The 24,821-nt window shown below is 36.8% G+C and overlaps 1 protein-coding gene across 1 annotated transcript in view; it reads left to right on the forward strand.

The window, feature by feature from the left end:
• The window catches only part of SPAG17 (sperm associated antigen 17), a 253,988-nt gene that overhangs the window by 123,335 nt on the left and 105,832 nt on the right, over nt 1-24,821 (forward strand). Inside the window, exons 14-18 of the mRNA XM_064372648.1 lie at nt 516-743; nt 839-1,057; nt 7,440-7,501; nt 8,067-8,177; nt 14,895-15,049. Of these exons, the coding sequence (XP_064228718.1) occupies nt 516-743; nt 839-1,057; nt 7,440-7,501; nt 8,067-8,177; nt 14,895-15,049 (775 nt within the window). The remainder of the gene's footprint in view (nt 1-515; nt 744-838; nt 1,058-7,439; nt 7,502-8,066; nt 8,178-14,894; nt 15,050-24,821) is intronic.

A 24,821-nucleotide genomic window follows, 5' to 3' on the forward strand; every position in this document is an offset into this window, starting at 1 on the left:
TGATAAACTTTGAAGTGCAATTATGGAAGATACTGCAGCAGTTTATGTGCACAGAAGGAAGCCTTTCCTGAGCCCAGATGAATAGAAAAACTCAGTAAATATAACAACCTATATTAGGCACAAGTAAATAATTTCTCTATTTTAAATTACAACAGGAGAAAAGGATGGTTTCACTCAAAAATAGTAAGTTATATAAGCATATTCAACCTGTATGGTACCCTGGAAAGTTCATGCAAATGAATCTGGACACCTAATATTGATTTAAGCTATCAAGCAGTTTGGGAGCATTATAATTTGCTAAATTATATCTTTACTGTGTTGTTTGATTACCCTCAGGTACCTTTGATATTTGCTGCAGACTGAGGAGCCAATGTTTCAAATCATGTCAACAGCCATTGTGGCATGACTCCCTTGTCTTTCTAGTAGACAGACTCCCTGCTTCTTGTCCCTCTGTCAACCCTATACCATGTGCTAATAAGAACATTTTCAGCAGCACTGGTTCTGCTTTCTTACAGATGTCTTGAGCTGGAATGAAGTAGAACGAGCCTTCAAGGTGTTTACTTTTGAGAGCCTGAAGCTCTCTGAGGTTGATGAAAAAGGGAAACTAAAGCCTTCTGGGATGATGAGTGGGTCAGATTCTGAAATGTTTAGCGTACCATGGGACAACCCTGCCAGATTTGCTAAACAGATAAGGCAGCAATATGCCATGAAAATGAACACCCAAGAGGCCAAGCAGACAGCAGGTACACTGCATGGAGGGAACAGAAGGCATTCTTGTGTTTTATGATTGTTAGTTTTTCTCATATTGTATCTCATGGATGTTCCTTACACTGAATAGATATTAAAATCAAAGACAGAACAATATTTGTGGATCAGAATTTGTCAATGCCTGTGCAAAATGATGAGAGCAATGGAGAACCTTCAGATCCTAGTCAGCGTGATGCTAACAGTATGAAGCATTCGGACTTGAATAATCCTATACTCTTGGGCCCTGATAATAGGCAGCTGTTAGAGCAGGAGAGCATCATGAAGACTCAGCCCCAACATGAGTCTTTGGGTAAGTTAAAGAGTGTGTGTGTGTGTGTGTGTGTGTGTGACACTATTCTAGTAGACGTAAATCAAAAAAAGTTCAAGATGCATTATTTAAATTTGTTATTAAGTTAATTAAACTTTCTTACTGAGTATTGTTACTCCATAAGTTCTCTGTACTTCAACCCTTGTTGTTCAAAATATCTTAATGCCTCTTAGTCTACACTTACCTTAGTAAATTTAGTACAGTGACCATCATTAAAACTTTCATTAGTGTTTCACAATTATTGTGATTGTGTGCTAAAATTATAAACATTTATCTGCAAAACATAATGAAATGTCCAGTACAGAGCTTGCTACAAAATCAATGTTCAGTGAACATCAGTTTCCCCTACTCTCCCACTTAAGGCTCAGGCCATTACTCTCATTGTAGACTACAGCATTATAAACAGTGTTATATTGGGAGGTACAAAAGTATAGAAGGTTATTGAGCTAAATTTATACTGAGCTACCCTATATATCACTGTCAGATTAATCTATCTAAAGTATAGCTATTTTATTTCTCTACTTTCAACCTTCAATGGCTCCCTACTACCTGCAGAATAGAACCTAATTCCTTGGCCTGCTTCTCCATTAGTATCAAATTACTTTTCCCAAAATTTTTCCCATCTTTTTGTTGTTGCTCACTCACTCTGTACTCTAGCCCGACAGAATTAGGCCTGTTTACTCTGCATAGCCTGCTCTTTTCAATCTCTGTGGTACCTTTCCCTCACAATCTCCTCTACCTTGAGTTCTCTTTTTGACTCTGATTAGGATTCAATGGCACCTCCATGAAGTCCTGTTGGATGTGTCCATATGGAAATGCCTCTGTCAGCATTCCATGATCATAATTAATCTACACTTCCGGTGAAGTGCTGTGGCTCACTCCTGTAAACCCAGCACTTTGGGAAGCCAAGGCAGGAGGATTGCTTGAGATCAGGCATTCAAGACCAGCCTGGGCAACATAACAAGACCTCATCTCTAAAAAGAAAAATAAAAAATTAATCTATATTTTCTTTATGGCATTATTTTCCTTCAGTTTTATAAATTATGTATATGCCTATATTAAGGCCTCCCTTATACCATAGCTTCTTAGAGATTATATGTTTATTTTAACAAATTAAACAACAAAGTTAACACCTAGGTCAAAGAAAATGTTACAATAGAAATTGGGAAATATTTCAAACCAAATGATAATGAAAAACTGAGTATCAAAACTATAGAATACAGCTGATGCAAGAGGTACTCCAAGAAAAGTTTATTGCTTTAAATAAATATTTTCCTAAAAGAAGCTAAATATTAATTAACTAAATATCAACCTCAAACTAAAGACAAACAAAATAATTCCAAATAAAGTAGAATAAAGCAAACAACAAAAATATTAAATCAATGAAATAGAAAACACAGATGAAAGTTACATCAATGAAATAGAAAATGAAAACATGAGAAGAACAAAAATGCAAAAACTTGATTCTTTGAATAGACTAACAATGTTGATAAATCTTTTATGTAAGGTTAATCACAAAAAAAGAAGCCATGAATAACTCTGTCAGCAATAAAACTATATCAGGAATAAAAATTATAGCAGGAATAAAGAAACAGGGACTTCCCTCGGATTCTACAGAAATTTAAATGACTGCAAGATAATATAAACAACTTTGACTAAATGTGAAAATAAAATGGGCAATTACTGGAAAAATATAACTTACCAATAATGACTCAAGAAGAAATAGAAGTCCTGAGTAGTCTTACATCAGATTAATTATATCGGTAATCAAAAATCTTCCAAATAGGGCACACTTAGCCCAAATGATCTCATTGGTAACTAATACCAAACACTCAAAAAAGAAATAATTCTAATCTTAACAAAAATTATTCCAGGAAATAGAAAAGTAGTATATCCTCCTCTATTCATTTTATGAAGCTAGCATAAACTTTATAAGTGACAAGGATAGTGCTACAACTGAAAGTTAAACTAATTCATTAAATTAAATTACAATTAAAGTCATTCACAAACATAGATGCAAAAATTCTAACTACATATAAGAAAACTGATCTAGCAGATACTAAATGATAATAATATATTACAAACAGGTTGCACTTATAACAGGGGTAGAAGGAAAATATATACATTGTAAAATCAGTATAATTTATCAATTAACACATTAGTGAGGAAAGTCATATAATCATCTCAATAGAGCAGAAACAGCATGTGTAATACAATTCTGTAGCAATTCATGAAAAAAATCTTAGCAAATAGGCAAGAGAAGAAACATTCCTCAATCATATAAAGGTTACTTTTTATATTACTACAACAAACCTTATATATCAAGGTGAAAAGTTAAAATAATTCCCTTTGAGATCAGGAGAATGTCCACTATAAACACGTGTATTCAATATTGCGTCAGAGGTGTATGCCAACAAGCAAAACATTTTCTCTTCTAGATAAAAGCATGACGTTCAAAAAGGAAGAAATAAAACCATCATTATTTGTAAATACTGCGTATTTAGGAAACTCAAAACAATACACAAAAAATTATAATTAATATGGAAGTTTAATAAGGAGGCTCTGCTTGTTAAATGATACACATAAGATGTCTGGAAGGCTGAGATTTTACTCTTATAATTATTCATTGTATTAAACATTTGTGTTTTATGCACTTTGTGTATTATATTTCACATTTAAAAATAAGTGGTTATGGGCCAAAATTGGGTAGGAAAAAAACTTTTAAAAAGTGGTAACAGGAGAGAATAAGTGTTAAGTTAGTATTGACTAATGGTCATTTTACCCTTTTCATTTATTTAGAGGAGGGTAGAACAGGAAGTAATCAATGGAGTAGGATTGGTAGAGGAGGCAATTGGGATGAATAGAAGAGGGAAGAAAATAACATTTATTTAATATTGCTCTGTTATATCTCAAGTACTTTAAAAATACTTATATAAACATCAGCCTATGACAAAGATACTATTATCCCAATTCTACAGATGAGGAAACCAAGAATTAGAAAGGTTAAATAACTTGTTCAGCTACATACAAGTAGGAAGTCAGGATTTGAACAGAGGGCTGACTTCAAAGCAGTGCTTCCTCCACTGTGTCTTGCAGCTTCCTGAGTTCCAGAAATGTTTCATGATGCAGCTAATGATTTAGCCATACTCCTAGTCTCATTCATGCTGATTTTGTTGCGTTTGGCTTTTCCTTTCTTCTGAGTAGGGTAGATTCCCTATTTCTTTGTCCTAAGTACCCTTCCCTATTAGCCTACCTCTCAAAAAAAAAAAAATTAAGCCAAATAAGTTAACCTGAGTTCTTATGGCAATAGTGTATCCTATGGGACTACAAATGAATGACAGGGAAGTCACTCTGGGTTAATGTGAAGTCAGAATAAGTCAGGAGGGGTGTAAGGCCCAAGGTGTTCTCTTTGTTTTGTTTCATGGTTTTTTTTTTTTTTTTTCTTTAAAGCAACTGGACAGCGTTTTCCTCAGGCGACTTTTGCCACCTAGTGGTCAAAGTACATAAATTAGCGTGCTGGATTCTGGAAGAAAGTAGATTATTATATTAATAGTAACTTCCTAAATTCTCAGGGTTGAAAATGCTATAGTGGACAGTGTATCCTAGAAGCCACACAATCTGGAGGGTGGATCTCAGGGCCATAAGTGTTTCTCCATGGTGCGTTTTGAACTACTTCAAGGAGCCATTCCATTTGAAAGGGAGAGGGCATTTGGGCTTGGTGTCGCATTGTAGCTGTTGTGTGTGTGGGACTTTGTTGTTGTTGCTGTTGATTTTACATTTATTTCCCTAACTGAATCATACTTACTTCAAAGCTGCCAATTTTAATTCTCTTTAAACAAGGCAAAAAATCATTTATGTATTTCCTGCACAACCATTTTAGCACCAAATACATATAAAAGCCTGTTCCTGGACATAAAAGGCTGAATATTTGTGCTTTTCTTAACCAAATACTGGATTTCCATCTGAGACTGTTTTTGAACTTGACAGGGCCTAGTAGATATTTATGAAAAATCTGAGAGTTGATAACCGCGAGTCTATAGGTTTAGATGTGCCCTTTATGCTTGTTGGGTGTTTTTTTAATAAAGTAACTGCTTCGCAGAGGGATCTTGTTATCTCTAAAGTAAAACAGATTAGGAAAGCTGTTTTTCAAAGGGATGAGAAAGGATCCATTTCCAGATGTGTCAAAAACTACTGAATCACACTGTCAAAGGATTATGTGGTTGAAAGCAGAAATCAGAAAAAGAAAAAAACTGATTTTTCCTCTACTATTAAATAATTCAGATTACTTTTAGAATGTTCTTTCCTTTGTCAAAATAACTGATGCATAATTTTTAGAAGATGTTTTCTAAACTGGAGACTTTTTTCTGCTGGATCCTTAGACATAGGAGGGAATATCAAATCTCCTGGAAATCTGGCAGACCGCAGAACAGAATAATTTTTATCCACAGATTTCATATCAATTGCTTCAAGGACACATGGGACATCATGGTCTATTTAGAGTTATAGTTGGCCTGAGTTTTCTCTTGAGTAGATGTGTTTATATAAATACTGATCCGAATTGGCTGTATGGTTTTCCCCTAAATCAAAATGGAACATTCATGCTGTCACCTTCACCAGCTCAAGGCAAGATGAAACTAGTAGCAAAAATGTAAGTAGCTGTGCTCCTGAAAGAAAGAAAAACACTGGCCTGTCCTTTTGCACAATCAGCTTCTTCCTCTAGAAGCCCAAATATGGTTCTCTTTGCCACAGAATAAAAAGTTGTCTTGCGCTTGCCATAGAATAAAAATTGTCTTATGCTTGCCACAGAATAAGGCTTTCTTGTAGGTTTTCTTCCACATTTCTAATTTCTCTATGTGGCTGTAGGTTTATTTCCACATTTAATATATGATGTAGATGCCTCTCATTCAATCAAAAGGAAGTATTTACTGAGTTCCTACCAGCTGCTGGGTGCTCAGTGTACAATTAAAAAAAAAAAAAAGTAAGATGAAGTTTCTCTTCTCCAGGAATTTACACGAGGTGGAGAGACAGACCATAAACAGTAGGTAGCATTAGGCATGGATATATGCTATGATCAAAAAGAAAAAAAAAGCAGAGGATGAAGCAGAAGGCTCTTGAGAAGGTGATACTTGAACAATATGAATGAAGTCAGGGTCTGAAAAAGGTGAACAGCTAAGGGCAAAGCATGCCAGAGGGACAGCAAGTGCAAGAGCCTCAAGACATAGCATGCAGGCCAGTATATCTGGAGTAGAATGAGCAAGGGAGAGTCAGAGTTGTGTTCGGAGAGTTAGGCAAGAGCTAATTCCTGTAGAACTCTGTCAGATGTAATCTTCATTTATTCTAAAAGTGATAAGAAGTCAGGGTGGTTCAGTTGTTCAGCAGCATCAAGTATATTCGCACAAGATCCACCTCCCACACACACATACTCTGTTTCTATGATCAAATTTGTAAAATACTATATAGGTTGTCCATTTCTCCATTAGAGAGTCATAATAACAAAAGCAAATTACAAATTCTAAGACATTCACAGTTTGATGTTCATTGATCTTTGTTGAACTTATCATGGGATTCTTCTGGTGATACAGAAATCAACAGCATGAATCTATTCCTTCTCTGTTCATTCACCTTTGCTTCGTAGCCAAGGATATCACCATCTCAATCATCATATAAGTATACTCTGTGGTCACAAGGAAAGCTAGTGTACATGACTCATATTGGTCCATGGTACAGTGCCCTGGAGTCCAGCTACCCCTTCATTTATTTAACTTTGGTTAAGCTCCATCTGTAAATTAGCATATGCTCATTAAATCATTTTTAAATTAATTAATGATTAATGAATGGAAGGAAAGACCTGTAGAATGGTGAAAGCATATCATTTTCCAATAGGAAGTGCTTGTGTCTGCCAGTGCCTCTTTGCACCCATGGCCTGACCCCACCCTAGTCTGTCATCCATGAGATAAGATCCCTGGAAATTTAAAAAGCTTGGTGATAGTCACCAGCACAAGAAGACAAATGCCATGTACTAAGAAGTTGGATTTAATCAGTAAATATTTACAACTTTTAAAGGTAAAGGTATATTGTTAAAAGTGAATGGTACAGTCTGAAAGCAGAATATCTGATATGATTTAAAATATTTCACATAAGAAACTAAGTTCTTTTCAAAGAGCTTAGTATAATTTTTCCAGGTAGGCACAGATTTAGAATTATGGACACAAACACCTTTCTGGAGGCACAAAACAAACCTTTCAGGCATTACCTTTTCAGCACAGAGACATAGATCATATGGGCAACAAAAAGGCACAGCATTAACCAGCAGGGCAAGAACAAAGCCAGAACACAACTGGATGTTGGTGTCTTTGATTTACAGAGCAGACCACAAACAATGAGATCAAAGATGATGCAGTCACAAAGGCTGATTCTCATCAAAAGGTAAGGAATTATTTTTCTAAACATGTAGATGACAGGATGATCTGAGAATACCATGATTTGGAGTGAGAAACACTGAAAAAGGAAAAAGAGGATACTTGGAGAATACTGAGGCTAGAAAAGAGGAATCATTCAGACATCCCCAGAACAGCTCCAAATGGAGAGAAAGGAGTTAATTTTGCTAGGCAGCCTGCGCATAACTTCCCAGCTCCAGGCTCCTCTCTAGACAGTGTGGCTTGGCAATCTAACAAACACCTGCTCACCATACAGCCATGTAGAGCTAACATTGTCTTGAAGAGAGTTCAGAAAACCTGCCTGTAATTGCTAACAGGACTCAGAAGAGTATAACCTAACAATAAAAATATTTAGATTATGTTGCCCATAAAAAAAAAAGTCAAAGGCATACTCTTTTGGCAGCGGCTCTCCTAAAATGTTGCCATATGGATTTATACATATGCAGATTTCCCCAATTAGATGGAGTACATGCTGGTTAGCTGACGGAGCCCAAGAGGGCTCCATTTGGACTTAAACAAATTAAAGCTGAAATTGTGTTCCTATGATATTTTAGAAACCCAAGATGATGGTGGAAGCAGATTTAGAAGACATAAAGAAAACACAGCAGCGCAGTCTAATGGACTGGAGTTTTACTGAACATTTTAAACCGAAAGTACTGCTTCAGGTATTTATGGACTGCGATTCTCCAGGAGACGGTCAGATAGGTCTGGAGAGTCTGCTGTCATTTAGAGCAGTTCACGTCTAGGTCATTCTCTCAGATCTAGTTCAGATCAATATTCTCATTTACTTCAGCTATAAAATAAATTTACTCCCAGCTTGAGCCATGCATTTCCAGAGACTCTCTAAAATAGTTTAAAATATACTTTACCAAAGAATGCTTTTATAAAATCTTTTAAGAAAGAAAGAAATATACAAGACTGCTGCATATATATATATATATACACACACACACACACACACACATATACAAACACACACATATATATGGTGCTGTATATATTTTCTTAAAGTTTTATTGGGAAACAACCCTGTTTTTTCCCATATTGTTTATCCATTCTACTCAGTTTCATATTTCACAGTATTTTCCATGTTGATTAACAGTTCAATGGAATCTGGGATAGCTAACATTCATTGAGCACTTACCATGTGTCAGGCACTGATTAATATGTATTATTAGCTCATTTAATCCTCCCAATAAACCTATGAAGTAGAAACTATGTAAGTAGTAGGAAGCTGGGGCACCTTGACCAATAGTGACTTTTGCCCAAGGTCACATGGCAGCTGAGAAGCAAGATATAAACCCAGGAAATCTGGCCCAAGAACTTGTGCTCTTACCCACTCTGCAAAATAACAAGTAATCCTAAACCTAAATCCTTTTTTGTTGTTTTTAGATTTTCTACAAAAACCTGTCCTCTTTTGGTTTTGTCTTTGTAATTTGATTTTTATTTTTATCAAAGTTTTACAACATGTTTTTTAAGCCAGAAAGTTCTACAACGTCTTATCATGAAAAATAGCAGCCTCCTTCCCCCACTCCCACCCCACTCCACCAAGCCCCAATTCTTAGAGGCAAAAATCTTCAGCACATTTACCCCTTTCTTTTGTTACTTTATGTGGTGATCTCTAAATAGCAAGTATATTTTGTTTCGTTTTAGTTTTAGTTTTAGTTTTGTGACATCATTATCAATTGATTTCCCTCTTGAGAACACAGCTTTGCCCACCCCATTTCAACACGTGTGAGCGTGTACAGGTACACGCCCACCCACCCCCACATTCACAGTAGCACTTCTCCATTCTCTGATGCTGTTAATGATATCATAATTATTGGTTAGATCAGTATTCAAAATTCACTTTATTTCAGTTATGTAAGCACTGTTCTCAGCTGAACTGTGTAGTATTCTATAACAATATTTACTTTATCTGTACCATTTTTGTTTTCTTTGCAGTTAAATATTGCCTCTTTTTCTATTTGTTTAGCATACTATGTATTTATTATCAACATATCCCCAAATTCTCTACCATAGAGTCTCTCAATACATTCAAACTTAACAGATATTCTATTAGTTTTATTGTATTAGTGATATCTCTCCCATGATCCCTAAATTTGCTGCACAGCTGTGGTCCTGGGCCCTCCCTTTACCATCAACCAGGCCACACCCATTTCCTTCCTTTCCAGTTAGATGCCTGTTTCCTTCATCCCATATGTTCCCTCTCCCGTTACTCTCTGTTTTCTGTGAGGATCATCTCTTCCAGTAGCTTCCTTAATTAAGATAGATGGCAGATAAGTTTTTGAAGTATTCAATATTTGAAAATATCTTAATTCTATCTTTATATTGATTGAGAGTTGGCTTTATAGTAAATGCTAAATTAAAAAGCATTTTTCCTCAAGACTAAAGACATTCTTTGACAGTATTCTGGCTTCCCAGATTGTCCTTTAAAAAATAAAGAAGTAAAATTCTGATTCCTAATCAGTTGAGTATGTTTTGATCTTCTCACTGGAAGATTTTAAGATCTTCTCTTTGTTCCAGTGCTTTTGATTTCCTGTTGATATGCCTTGGTGTGGTTCTATTTCTATATATCGTTCTGGCGAGCCAGTGCAATCCATAAATTCCTGTCTTTATCTTTTAGGAAATTTTCTATAATCACTTCTTTGATAATCTCTCCCCTCTATTTTCTCTGTCCTTTTCTTCTGGAACTCTTATTATTCTAGTGTTGGACATTCAGGACTGAACTCCCGATTTCCTTTTCTTTTAGTTTCCATCACTTTATCTTTGGTTTTGGAAATAGTGCTCAGTTTCCATTCAGTTCTTATACTGAGCCTTTTATTCCTGTTATTATCATTTTAATTTCCTAAAGTTCTATTTGTAATTCCAGATTACCTTTTTATAGGATCATTTCACATTTCTTTTTTTCTTTCTTTTTTTTTTTTCGAGACAGAGTCTCACTCTGTTGCCTAGCCTGGAGTGACAAGATCTTGGCTCACTACAACCTCTGCCTTCCAGATTCAAGTGATTCTCCTGCCTCTGCCTCCTGAGTAGCTAGGATTACAGGCACGTGCCACCACCTGGTTGATTTTTGTATTTTTAGTAGAGATGGGTTTTCCCCATGCTGGCCAGGCTGGTCTTTAACTCCTGACCTCAGGTGATCCACCCACCTTGGCCTCCCAAAGTGTTGGCATTACAGGCATGAGCCGCTGCATTTCTGTTATAATACCTTCTCTTATCTCTATGAGGATATTAAAGTCCTCTGAAGTTGTTTTCTCCCTGAATTATGTCTTTTTTCTCCAAGTTTCTTTTCCTTTTTCTTTTTTGTTTGGTCTTCATTTTTCATGTTAGAGGGTAACATAGAATATTGTCCTCTTTGCTCATATTAATAATGAAACACTAAAAACACAGTAGGAAGTGCTATATGAGGCGGGGTAGGGGTTATCAATAGCTGAGTTCATTGTTGGGTGATTTGGCTGGGAGATTTCCTTAGGAGACTCACCAGTATTTGTATGTTAGGACTGTTTTCTTGGGCCACTTAAATTCTCCATGAAAACAAAAAGTCTAATTTTCCATCTGAAAGACATAAACCTTCCTGTCAGTGTTTCGATAACTGAGTGGGGGAAGGCAATTAAGCTTCTGACATTTGTTATCTAGATCTGCATTATCCAATGTGGTAGCCACTAGTCACATCTAACTTCTGAGTACTTGAAATGAATCTAGTCCAAATTGAGATAAGGAATAACTATGCTATACACTATCTTTATAGCCATGTAAGTGCTATATACACTCAATTTCCAAGATTTTAAAAAGGTGATATATATGCATATGTATATAATTGATTACTTTTGTATTGATTTTATGTTGAAATGATAATTTTTATCTATTGGGTTAGGTAAAATATATCATTACATTTATTTGTTTTTACTTTTTAAAGTGTGGCTACTATATAATTTAGAATTGCACATGTGGCTCACATTAGTGGCTCACTTTACATTTCTGTTGAGCAGTGCTGATTTAGGCTTTAACACAATTTCCCTTTTTTCTGGAATGCACTTCTCCGTCAGTGTGTCTTGGGTCCACTTTTCTTAGAACCCATTGGTCTACCATCTGTAGTTACCCTCTTCCCCTCACTGGAGTGGGAGATAGGCAGTAGCCCAGCTACTCAGAATTGGGAGGGGATCCTGGGACCTAACTGCTTCTTAAAAAGACTTGAAACTAATCTTCCTATTTTCAGTGCCACTTTTACCCTACTTGCAGAGGTGACTAGTATTTCCATATCCTGAGACTTTCTATATTTCTGCACACAAATGGGGTTGCCTCTGGTCTCTCCTAAAATTAATCTTATGACTTGGCTTTCTGTGTTCTGCTAAATCAGTTAGCACGTATCCTTCTGCTTTCCAGGTCTAAAATTCTGGTGCCTTTGCCTCCTCTCCTTCAACAAATTGAAGTTGGCCTTCAATTTTATGATATTAAACAAAATTGTACTGTTTTTTAAATGAGGTCTTAGGGAGTGCAAATGTTCAATCTTCTCTCTGTAACAAAGTTTATTTCAGACTTTATATCAGTTGTTCTGTCCTTACCACTCCATGAAGCTGCAGTTTTCAAGGTAATCAATAATCTTTGTCTTGCCAAATATTTCTTCATCTTCCCTGAGCTTTTTGTTTGTTTGCTTGTTTGTTTTTTTTTTCTTTTTTTTTTTTGAGATGGCGTCTCACTCTGTCACCCAGGCTGGAGTTCAGTGGCACAATCTCGGCTCACTGAAACCTCCGCCTCCCAGGTTCAAGTGATTTTCCTGCCCCAGTAGCTGAGACTACAGGTGCATACCACCACAACCAGCTAATTTTTGTATTTTTGGTGGAGATGGGTTTTCACCATGTTGACCAGGATGGTCTCAATCTCCTGACATTGCAATCCACCTGCCTTGGCCTCCCAAAGTGCTGGGATTGCAGGTGTGATTCATTGTGCCCGGCCTACTTTTATATGACTACCACCCTCTCATTCTACCACAATATCCTCCTGATTACCTGCTTCCACTCTTGTCCTGCTGTAATACATTCTCTGTATATCAGATATCCCATCTATTTTATCTTTTTGGGCACACCTCTCTAAACTCCAAAATGATCTCTAAAGCCACAGGTCTATAGTCCCAACTATTCAGAAGGCTGAGACAGGAAGATCACTTGAGGCTAGGCTTTGGAGGGGCCAGCCTGGGCCAGCCTTAGCAAGGTCTCATCTCTAATTAAAAAAAAAAAAACTTAATCATATTTTAGAGGAAAATCTTATCTATTTTGTTTATTTTTGTTTTCCTAGTACCTGCACAGTGCCTGCCACACAATAGGTACTCAGTTTTAATGCAAAACTTAACTAAATAATGTGACCAATGATATACAGAATAAAAGACAAGCACCATTAGTAAAAAGGAGAAGATATGATATGAAAACTTTATATATTGATTGACAGCAGCTATGGCTCTGAGAAACTTAGTGCTGTATTTTTAGCACCCCCCAAAGCAAATATGAAAACACGAAGATTTCAAAGCTCTTCTTATCTAAAAGAAAGAAGGATGTATGTTCATCATAAATGCAATGGTTTTATGGGTTTATAGTCTGAGCACAATTTGCTTTTCAAAAACACATCAATAAGTACTAGATGGTTACCCTACATAGCAATTTTTTTTAATGCAAAGATATTCATCACATGTATGTTTCTTATATTGGCTCTGAGGGACCAGATGTAAAAGTGCCACTTCATAAAGATACTTGTTCAGGGGACTAAATTGGGGAAGCAAATGTATTGTTTTGATTATGCCACCAATGTAGAATTGAAAGCAAAATTAAAGCAGCTCTTTTTTAATGTAATATATCATTCCATGCCTTCTGATCAGGCAAACAATAAAGAACCAAAAACTGCCTACAGCAGATCGATACTAAAAACAAAAACAAAAGCCCACAGCTGCCTAATTTATTTTTCCTCTCGACAATTTCCTTATTGTTGATTGGCAAAGGAAACAGGATAAGCAGCTGCCCACTGTGCCTCTCTATTAGTGGCTGCTGCTGCAGTGCATGCTGAGGACAGTATGCTTTAGAAAGGGCCAGAGTTGCCGGTTGCAGTGGCTCATACCTGTAATCTCAGCACTTTGGGAGGCCAAGGCGGGTGGATCACCTGGGGTCAGGAGTTCAAGACCAGCCTGACCAACATGGAAAAACCCCATCTCTACTAAAAATACAAAATTAGCCAGGTACGGTGGCTCAGGCCTGTAATCCCGGCTACTTGGGCGGCTGAGGCAGGAGAATCACTTGAACCTGGGAGGCAGAGGTTGCAGTGAGCTGATTGCACCATTGCACTCCAGCCTGGGCAACGAGAGTGAAACTCTGTCTCAAAAAACTAAAAATGGGCCAGAGTTGGAAGGCAGGTAGAAATGGTATCTGTCAGAAAGACCACTCACTTCACTTCATGTAACACAGCATGGTATAGCGGAGAAAACACGAAATGGTAAAATTTAGAGTAGGAAAACAGGATGAGCCCTAGCACCATAACACACAGTGTTCTTAGACAAGTCCCTTATTCTCTCTTAGCCCCAATTTATGCTAAAAAAAAAAATGAGAATTCTAGTATTTTGAAATGGGAAAAATTATCATACCTACTGTTTCAGCCCACTTGGGCTGCCCTGTCAAAATGCCATCTTGAGTGGCTTAAACAACAGAAATTTTCTCACAGTTCTGGAGGCTGCAAGTCTGAGGTGTGGGTGCTAGCATGATTGAGTTTTGGTGAGGGCTTCCTTCCTGGCTTGCACCTTCGCATTGTGTCCCCACCTGGCAGAGAGAGGAAGAGGGAGCGGTGATGGAGAAGGGAAAGAGGGAGGGAGAACAAGTTCTCTGCTGCCTCTTCTTATAAGGGCACTAATCCTATCTTGAGGACCCTACTCTCAAACCCCATCCAAAGGTAATTACCTCCCCAAAGCCCCATTTTCATATATCCTCACACTAGCAGTTAAGGCTTCAACATATACATAGAAATGGTGAACACAATTTAATTAATATCTGGAGTTTTATGATGATAAAATGCGATGGTGTATCTATCAAGGCATGGAAAATGCTAGATAAATGACTGTTGTGCTTAATTATGACCTACCAACCTTAATGAAGAACACTTGTAGCAAATGCCTCTCTGCCTGATGCCTACTATGTGTTTTTCTGTAAGTGTTGCTGAAATGCTTCCCAAGCTATCATTTATGCTCTTACCTATCAGTTAGGAAAGAATCCTCTGGGAATTTCAACTTGAGTAACAATGTGGAGGTAAATGTAGAAAGAAAAGGGGAGCAGAGAAATGCCCTAGTAGGAGACCTTCTCTCGGGGAAAATAAAAAAGATTCTACAATGCAATTATTTTGATTTTCAGGTCCTTCAAGAAGCCCATAAGCAGTATAGGTGTGTTGATTCTTACTACCACACCCAAGACAACTCTTTACTTTTAGTCTTTCATAATCCGATGAATCTACAACGTTTGCATTGTGAATATTGGAACGTTGCTCTTCACTCCAATGTGGGATTCAGGTAACAAATTTAGAAAGTTTAGTTAATTAGTTCGTTGTGTTTAGTTAGCTTATCAGTTATTTATTTCTGGTTTACTTTGAGTTCTCAATCATAGGTGGTCATTAAGTCATATCGATAAAATGATTTTTCTGGATCAGTTTAGGTGTTTATATTTTTTCTTTAATCTGTGAAAGTGCTAATTTCATTAACAGATATTCTAGTGTTGAACCAAACTTGCATTCCTGTAGTAAACCAAATTTTTCCATTATATTATCTTCTCTATTATTGCTGCATTTGCTTTGCTAATATATTATTTAGAATATTTATATGTGTATTCATGGGCAAGATTCAGCTATAATTTTACCTGTCTTTAAATATTCCTATCTGGTTTTGGTATTGAGATTATATTAACCTCATAAATTAACTGGAGAATGTCCTCCCCTTTTATTTCTATTTTTTCATTTTCCGAAATAGTATGTGGAAAATTAAGATATATGTTCCTTTGGCATTTGGTAGAACTTGCAAATAAAAACATATGGCCCAGGGAAGATGTTTGATTACTGGTGCAACTTCTATCATGGTTATTAGACTCTTCAGATTTTCTATTTCATTTTGATTAGGTTTATAATTTATATTTTTCCAGATATTTGAACATTATACTTGTTTTCAAAAGTATTGACATAAAGTTGATTACAATATATTTTTTAAATCTATGTTACATGTATCTATATTCTTTTTTATTCCTAACATTTTAAATCTGATTTCTCTATTATTATTCTAGATCAATCTTGCAAAAGGTTTGCCAGTTTTATTAATAAGTAGTTTTAAGAAATCTGTTCTTGCTTTCTGATTCTTTCTCCTTTTGTCTCATTTAATTTTACTATCATCTTGTTTATTTCTTCTCTTTAATTTCTTTGGATTATTCTGATGTTCAACTTCTTAAATTAAAATCTTATCTTGTGATTTCGAGTTGTTTTTCATTAGTTTTGGTTGACTTTTTCCTTATTAGCATTTAAGGCAAAAATCCCTCCCTAAATACCACCTTAGCAACACCTAGAAGTATCTGACTGACAGTATTTTTATTATCTTTCATTTCTAATTTCCATTATTCTATCTTGCTTGACCCATTAATTACACAGAAATGTGAGTTTTCATTTTAAACACTTGACTATGTGTTACATTTTTGTTAACAGTTTATAGTTTTAAGATAATGATCAGGTAACATATTCTATGGAATACTGAGGCTATGAAATGTGTTGATACTTGCTCTGTTGTTTAATATGTGGTCAGTTTTCATAAGTGCTCAAAGTTTGTATGACAGGAAGGAATATTCTCCAACTTTTGACTGTAGGGATGTATTTTTTTAATTGCATTTTAGGTTTTGGGGTACATGTGAAGAACATGCAAGATTGTTGCATAGGTACACACATGGCAGTGTGATTTGCTGCCTTCCTCCCCATCACCTATCTCTGGTGTTTCTCCCCATGTTATCTCTCCCCAACTCCCCACACTCCGCTGTCCCTCCCCAATTTCCCCCCAACAAACCCCAGTGTGTGATGCTCCCCTCCCTGTGTCCATGTGTTCTCATTGTTCAACACCCACCTATGAGTGAGAACATGCGGTGTTTGATTTTCTGTTCTTGTGTCAGTTTGCTGAGAATGATAGTTTCCAGGTTCATCCATGTCCCTACAAAGGACACGAACTCATCGTTTTCTATGGCTGCATAGTATTCCATAGTGTATATGTGCCACATTTTCCCTGTCCAGTCTATCATCAATGGGCATTTGGGTTGGTTCCAGGTCTTTGTTATTGTAAACAGTGCGGCAATGAACATTCGTGTGCATGTGTCCTTATAGTAGAATGATTTAGAATCCTTTGGATATATACCCAGTAATGGGATTGCTGGGTCAAATGGAATCTCTATTTCTAGGTCCTTGAGGAATCACCACACTGTCTTCCACAATGGTTGAACTAATTTACACTCCCACCAACAGTGTAAAAGTGTTCCTATTTCTCCACATCCTCTCCAGCATCTGTTGTCCCCAGAATTTTTAATGATCACCATTCTAACTGGCGTGAGATGGTATCTCAATGTAGTTTTGATTTGCATTTCTCTGATGACCAGTGATGATGAGCATTTTTTCATATGTTTGTTGGCCTCGTGTATGTCTTCTTTTGTAAAGTGTCTGTTCATATCCTTCGCACACTTTTGAATGGGTTAGTTTGTTTTTTTCTTGTAAATCTGTTTTAGTTCTTCGTAGATTCTGGATATCAGCCCTTTGTCAGATGGGTAGACTGCAAAATTTTTTTCCCATTCTGTTAGTTGCTGATTCACTCTAATGACTGTTTCTTTTGCCATGCAGAAGCTGTGGAGTTTGATTAGGTCCCATTTGTCTATTTTGGCTTTTGTTGCCAAAGCTTTTGGTGTTTTGGTCATGAAGTCCTTGCCTATGCCTATGTCCTGAATGGTTTTGCCTAGATTTTCTTCTAGGGTTTTTATGGTGTTAGGTCTTATGTTTAAGTCTTTAATCCATCTGGAGTTAATTTTAGTGTAAGGTGTCAGGAAGGGGTCCAGTTTCTGCTTTCTGCACATGGCTAGCCAGTTTTCCCAACACCATTTATTAAACAGGGAATCCTTTCCCCATTGCTTGTTTTTGTCAGGTTTGTCAAAGATCAGTTGGTTGTAGATGTGTGGTGTTGCCTCCGTGGCCTCTGTTGTGTTCCATTGGTCTATATCTCTGTTTTGGTACCAGTACCATGCTGTTTTAATTACTGTAGCCTTGTAATATAGTTTGCAGTCCGGTAGTGTGATGCCTTCAGCTTTGTTCTTTTTGCTTAGAATTGCCTTGGCTATGCAGGCTCTCTTTTGGTTCCATATGAAGTTTAAGGTGGTTTTTTCCAGTTCTGTGAAGAGGGCCATTGGTAGCTTGATGGGGATAGCATTGAATCTGTAAATTATTTTGGGCAGTATGGCCATTTTCACAATATTGATTCTTCCTAAACATGAACATGGAATGTTTCTCCATCTGTTTGTGTCCACTCTTATTTCGTTGAGCAGTGGTTTGTAGTTCTCCTTGAAGAGGTCCTTTATGTTCCTTGTTAGTTGTATTCCTAGGTATTTTATTCTCTTTGTAGCAATTGTGAATGGCAGTTCATTCTTGATTTAGCTCTCTTTAAGTCTGTTATTGGTGTATAGAAATTCTTGTGATTTTTGCACATCGATTTTTTGTCCTGAGACTTTGCTGAAGTTGCTTGTCAGTTTCAGGAGATTTTGGGCTGAGACTATGGGGTCTTCTAAATATACAATCATGTCATCTGCAAATAGAGACAATTTGACTTCCTCCTTTCCTATTTGAATACCCTTTATTTCTTTTTCTTGCCTGATTGCTCTGGCTAGAACTGCCAATACTATATTGAATAGGAGTGGTGAGAGAGGGCATTCTTGTCTAGTGCCAGATTTCAAAGGGAATACTTCCAGTTTTTGCCATTCAGTATGATATTGGCTGTTGGTTTGTCATAAATAGCTTTTATTATTTTGAAATACGTTCCCTCAATACCTAGTTTATTGAGGGTTTTTAGCATAAAGAGCTGTTGAATTTTGTCAAAGGCTTTCTCTGCATCAATTGAGATAATCACGTGGTTTTTGTCTTTGGTTCTGTTTATGTGGTGAATTACGTTTATAGACTTGCATATGTTGAACCAGCCTTGCATCCCTAGGATGAATCCTATTTGATCATGGTGGATAAGCTTTTTGATGTGCTGTTGCAATTGGCTTGCCAGTATTTTATTGAAGATTTTTGCATCTATGTTCATCATGGATATTGGCCTGAAGTTTTCTTTTCTTGCTGAGTCTGCCAGGTTTTGCTATCAGGATGATGTTGGTCTCATAAATGATGTGGGAAGGATTCCCTCTTTTTGGATTGTTTGGAATAGTTTCAGAAGGAATGGTACCAGCTCCTCTTTGTATGTTTGGTAGAATTTGGCTGTGAACCCATCTGGACCTGAGCTTTTTTTGGATGGTAGGCTCTTAATTGCTGCCTCAACTTCAGACCTTGTTATTGGTCTATTCAGGGTTTTGACTTCTTCCTGGTTTAGGCTTGGGAGGGTGCAAGCGTCCAGAAATTTATCCATTTCTTCCAGGTTTACTAGTTTATGTGCATAGAGTTGTTTGTAATAATCTCTGATGATGGTTTGTATTTCTGTGGAATCTGTAGTGATATCCCCTTTATCGTTTTTTATTGCATCTATTTGATTATACTCTCTTTTCCTTTTTATTAATCTGGCTAGTGGTCTGTCTATTTTGTTGATCTTTTCAAAAAACCAGCTCCTGTGTATACTGATTTTTTGAAGGGTTTTTTGTGTCTCTATCTCCTTCGTTCTGCTCTGATCTTAGTTATTTCTTGTCTTCTGCTAGGTTTTGAGTTTTTTTTTATCTTGCTCCTCTAGCTCTTTCAATTTTGACGATAGGGTGTCAATTTTAGATCTCTCCTTGCTTCTCATGTGGGCACTTATTGCTATATATTTTCCTCTAGAGACTGCTTCAAATGTGCCCCAGCAATTCTGGTATGTGGTGTCTTCAGTCTCGGTTTCTAAGAACATCTTTATTTCTGCCTTCATTTCATTGTTTATCCAGCCAACATTCAAGAGCCAGTTGTTCAGTTTCCATGAAGCTGTGCAGTTCTGAGTTAGTTTCTGAATTCTGAGTTCTAACTTGATTGCACTGTGGCCTGAGAGACTGTTTGTCATGATTTCTGTTCTTTTTCATTTGCTGAGGAGTGATTTACTTCCAATTATGTGGTCAATTTTAGAGTAGGTGTGATGTGTGCTGAGAAGAATGTATATTCTGTGAATTTGGGGTGGAGAGTTCTGTAAATGTCTGTTAGGTTTGCTTGGTCCAGGCTTGAGTTCAAGTCCTGGATATCCTTATTAATTTTCTGTCTCGTTGATCTGTCTAATATTGACAATGGGGTGTCAAAGTCTCCCGCTATTATTGTGTGGGAGTCTAAGTCTCTTTGTAAGTCATTAAGAACTTGCTTTATGTATCTGGGTGCTCCTGTATTAGGTGCGTATATATTTAGGATCATTAGCTCTTCTTGTTGCATTGATCCTTTTACCATTATGTAATGTCCTTCTTTGTCTCTTTTGATCTTTGTTGGTTTAAAGTCTATTTTATCAGAGATGAGAATTGCAACTCCTGCTTTTTTTTGCTCTCTGTTTGCTTGGTGAATCTTCCTCCATCCCTTTATTTTGAGCCTTTGTGTATCCTTACATGTGAGATGGGTTTCCTGGATACAGCACACCTATGGGTTTTGGCTTTTTATCCAATTTGCCAGTCTGTGTCTTTTGATTGAGGCATTTACCCCATTGACATTTAGGGTTAATATCGTTGTGTGTGAATCTGATCCTGCCATTTTGATGCTAGCTGGCTGTTTTCCCCGTTAGTTGATGCAGATTCTTCATTGTGTTGATGCTCTTTACCATTTGGTATGTTTTTGGAGTGGCTGGTGCTGGTTGTTCCTTTCTATGTATAGTGCCTCTTTCAGGAGCTCTTCTAAAGCTGACCTGGTGGTGATGAAATCTCTGAGTACTTGCCTGTTCACAGAGGATTTTATTTTTCCTTCACTTATGAAGCTTAGTTTGGCTGGATACGAAATTCTGGGTTGAAAGTTCTTTTCTTTAAGGATGTTGAATATCGGCCCCCACTCTCTTCTGGCTTGTAGGGTTTCTGCTGAGAGATCTGCTGTGAGTCTGATGGGCTTCCCTTTGTGGGTAACCCGACCTTTCTCTCTGGCTGCCCTTAGCATTTTCTCCTTCATTTCAACCCTTGTGAATCTGACGATTATGCGCCTTGGAGTTGCTCTTCTTGAGCAGTATCTTTGTGGTGTTCTCTGTATTTCCTGGACTTGAATATTGGCCTGCCTTGCTATGTTGGGGAAGTTTTTCTGGATAATATCCTGAAGAGTATTTTCCAGCTTGGATTCATTCTCTCCGTCACATTCAGGTACACCTATCAAACGTAGATTAGGTTTTTTCACATAGTCCCTTATTTCTTGTTGACTTTGTTCATTCCTTTTTACCCTTTTTTCTCTAATCTTGCCTTCTCATTTTATTTCATTGAGTTGATCTTCGACCTCTGATATCCTTTCTTCTGCTTGGTCAATTCGGCTGTTGAAACTTGTGTATGCTTCGCAAAGTTCTCGTGTTGTGTTTTTCAGCTCCATCAATTCACTTATATTCCTCTCTAAGTTGTTTATTCTTGTTAGCATCTTGTCAGATCTTTTTTCAAAGTTCTTAGTTTCTTTGCATTGGTTTAGAACATGTTCTTTTAGCTCAGTGAAGTTTCTTATTACCCACCTTCTGAAGCCTGTTTCTGTCAGTTCATCATGCTCATTCTCCGTCCAACCTTGTTCCCTTGCTGTGAGGGGTTGTGATCCCTTGTAGGAGGAGAGGTGTTCTGGTTTCGGGTGTTTTCATCCTTTTTGCACTGGTTTCTTCCCATCTTTGTGGATTTATCCACCTGTCGTCTTTGTAGTTGTTGGCTTTCACATGGGGTCTCTGAGTGGACATCCAGTTTGTTGATGATGAAGTTATTTCTTTCTGTTTCTTAGTTTTCCTTCTAACATTCAGGCCCCTCTGCTGTAGGACTGCTGAGGTCCACTCCAGGCCCTGCTTGCCTGGGGATCGTCTGCTGCAGTCTCCGCACTTTCACTGGGAGCTGCAATCCTGAGCTGCTCCTACTCGGCCATCTTCTGTTGTATCCAGGGATGTATTTTTTAAATCTTCCACAATCTTCTGGATTTTTGAGTACTTGGTTTTAAAAAAAGACAGTATTATGGTGAATTTGTCAGTTTTTCCTTATAATTGCACTAGTGTTTGGCTTCATGTATATTGAGGTTATATTATTAAACAAATACATATATATTTTCCTGATGAATCTTTTATCATTATCCAATATTCCTCTTTATTTCTAAGACTACTATGTGATTTCAGGTTTGTTTTGGCTGATGAAAATGTTGATACTTTAAAAAAAAAGGGGGAGGATTTTCCCTCTCAGGGAGCCCCTCCCACAAGTGTGGGAGCCGTCCTTCCTTCTCTGTGTGGACTCATCTCCCGCCGCAATGTTGGGGCTCGATCTCTCTCTTTCTCTCTCTCTGTCTAAATAAATCATTTTCTGCAAAAAAAATTGATATGTTTGACATTAATATAGCTATATAGATTTTATCATATGTATTTTATCTGATATATTGATAAGTTATACAAACCTTTTTCTTTAATATTATATCTGGCATATCCTTTTCCACTCGTGTGCCTTGTAAGATATGTATAGCTAGGATTTTTAAAAAATCTAGTCTGACAATACTTGCCTCTTGGTAGAGAACTTAGTTCATATTTTTAGATTGATTTCAACCACCTAATTTTGTCCTTTTATTTGCTCTTTTTCAGTTTCTTTACTTTGAGTTCCATTTTGTTTATTTTCACTAGAGTGACAGTTATATGCTATGTCATTTGATTCATTCTTTAGAAATTGTGATAAGTATTCTTCAGCTTTATTGAGGTATAATTGATATCCACAGAATTGTATATGTTTACTTTACACATCTTGGGAGGTTGAGTATACCCATGATACCGTCACCACAACCAAGGTACTAAACATATCCATTACGTTAAAAAACGTCCTTGTGTTCATTTGTGTTGTTTGTTTTTAAAAGCATTCAACCCATGATCTATTATTTTAACATATCTTCAAGTGCACAATACTATATTATTAATGATAGTTGAAAAACAATTCCCCACACCCATACCAGTCACTGTAAATCACCATTCTATTCTCTGCTTCTATGAATTTGACTATTTTAGATAACCTGTATTAAGTGGAATCAGGGGGTATTTGTCATTCAGTGACTGGCTTATTTAACTCAGCATAATATTCTCTAGGGTTATACATGCCACAAATGGCAGGGTTTCCTTCTTTTTCAAGGCTGAATGATATTTCATCACATATACCAAATTTTTAAAATCCATCAACAGATACTTAGGTTGTTTTTGTATCTTGGCTACTGTGGAAAACATTGCTATGAAGAGGGAGTACAGATAATTCTTCAAGACGCTGATTTTAATTTTTTTGTATATATACTCAAAAGAGGAATTGCTGGATCATATGGTTGTTCTATTTTTCGTTTTGTGAGAAACATCTATACTGTTTTCCATAGTGGCTGCACCTTTCTACATTCCCACCAACAGTATATAAGGGTTCCAATTTCTCCATGTCATTGCCAACACTTGATATCTTTTGTTTTATTTTATTTTGTTTTGTTTATAATAACCATCCCAATATAAGTGAAATTATATCTCATCATGGTTTTGATCTGCATGTTCTTGATGATTAGTGTTGAACATCTTTTCAAATACCAACTCTAGCCAGTAAAGACTAACTAACATACATAACTAACATTATGTATGTTTTCTTATGACCTGATGCTCCAGCATAGGATAGTTGTAGGTACAAATTAACCACCAGATTAACACAATGCGATAGACTTTAATCCAATTCTATGTTTACCAAGGTTGGTAAAAGAATGCAGGGCGGAAAATGCAGCATAACAAGCATCTTCATCTCATCAGGAAGCTCAGCAGCCACGCCAGTCCATAGCTTGTTTTGCTTCCCCATACTGCTTGTGTATGGCTGCCAAAGATGAGCACCAAGGACTGCATGAGTTCCCTTCACGCAGAGAAGCCACAGCCTCAGGTTCCCTCCAAGACCTGCTTGTCAACTCAGTTGTCTCATTAAGGTGCAAGCCCATAGATCTGGAGTTTCACAGAACACAAGGCATTCAAAACATTCCACATTTATCTTAACTCTGTAGCTTCCAAAAAACAATATTCTCAGAAGTTGGACTACAAGGATTTTTTCAAGGCCCTGTTGCTAACCTTTTATAAGCTAAGTCCAGGCCTGTTGCTTTCCCTTTGTTCAGACATGTAATAGTTCACCTCGTATTGTACATTATCCGTTTTGAGAAGAGTGATAGTACTTCACAGGGAAAATCATTTTGAGCTTATGACTTCCTAGGGGCTAAATGGTCCAAGGAGATAAATGGTAATAAAAGAGATCAAGGATTAATTGTCTGTAACTTTTTCAATTCTTCTAAAAGTAATGCTCTATTTCGATTTGTTAATTCTTTGATCTATTTGAGTAATTTCTGTTTTCCTAGGGAATTATGCATGACATCTAGATTTCCCAGTCTACTGGCATAAAATTAAATAGCATATTCTCATGATTAATGTCTGTTTATGAGAAGGATGTGTTCATATCTCTTTATGATAATGGATTTATCTACTCTTTCTATTACTTTTGACATGTGTGTGCATGTGTGTGTGTGTGTAAAGTTATTTTTGAATCCTTCTTAATTGATGACTTCTATCAATCTGATGAAGTGTCCCTCTGGGTTCCCGTTAATACTTTTTACCTTGTATGTAACTTTGTTTGGTATTAATATTCTGGGGTAGTCTTTCTTTATGTAAGAATTTATTGGTATAACTTTCCCAATCATTTTACATGTCAGCTAGGTATTATAGTTCACTAGGTTAGTGGAAAATTGACTACTTGGGTTAAACTGAGAAGAGGATTACTTTTCTCTTGTAGCAAGAAATCTGGACTTGGGCAGTGCCTCAGAGATAGTACAGCCACTCATAAAAGTTATCAAAGATGTAGGCTTCTGTCTTCTTAGTCTGCCATCTGCCACACTTTTATCTTTCTGCATTATTTAATTTGTGTGTGCATCTCTTTTAAACAGCA

Source organism: Aotus nancymaae, unplaced genomic scaffold (genome assembly GCF_030222135.1).
Source record: "Aotus nancymaae isolate 86718 unplaced genomic scaffold, 86718_ANA_hifiasm-v0.15.2.pri h1tg000007l, whole genome shotgun sequence".
NCBI lineage: Eukaryota > Metazoa > Chordata > Mammalia > Primates > Aotidae > Aotus > Aotus nancymaae.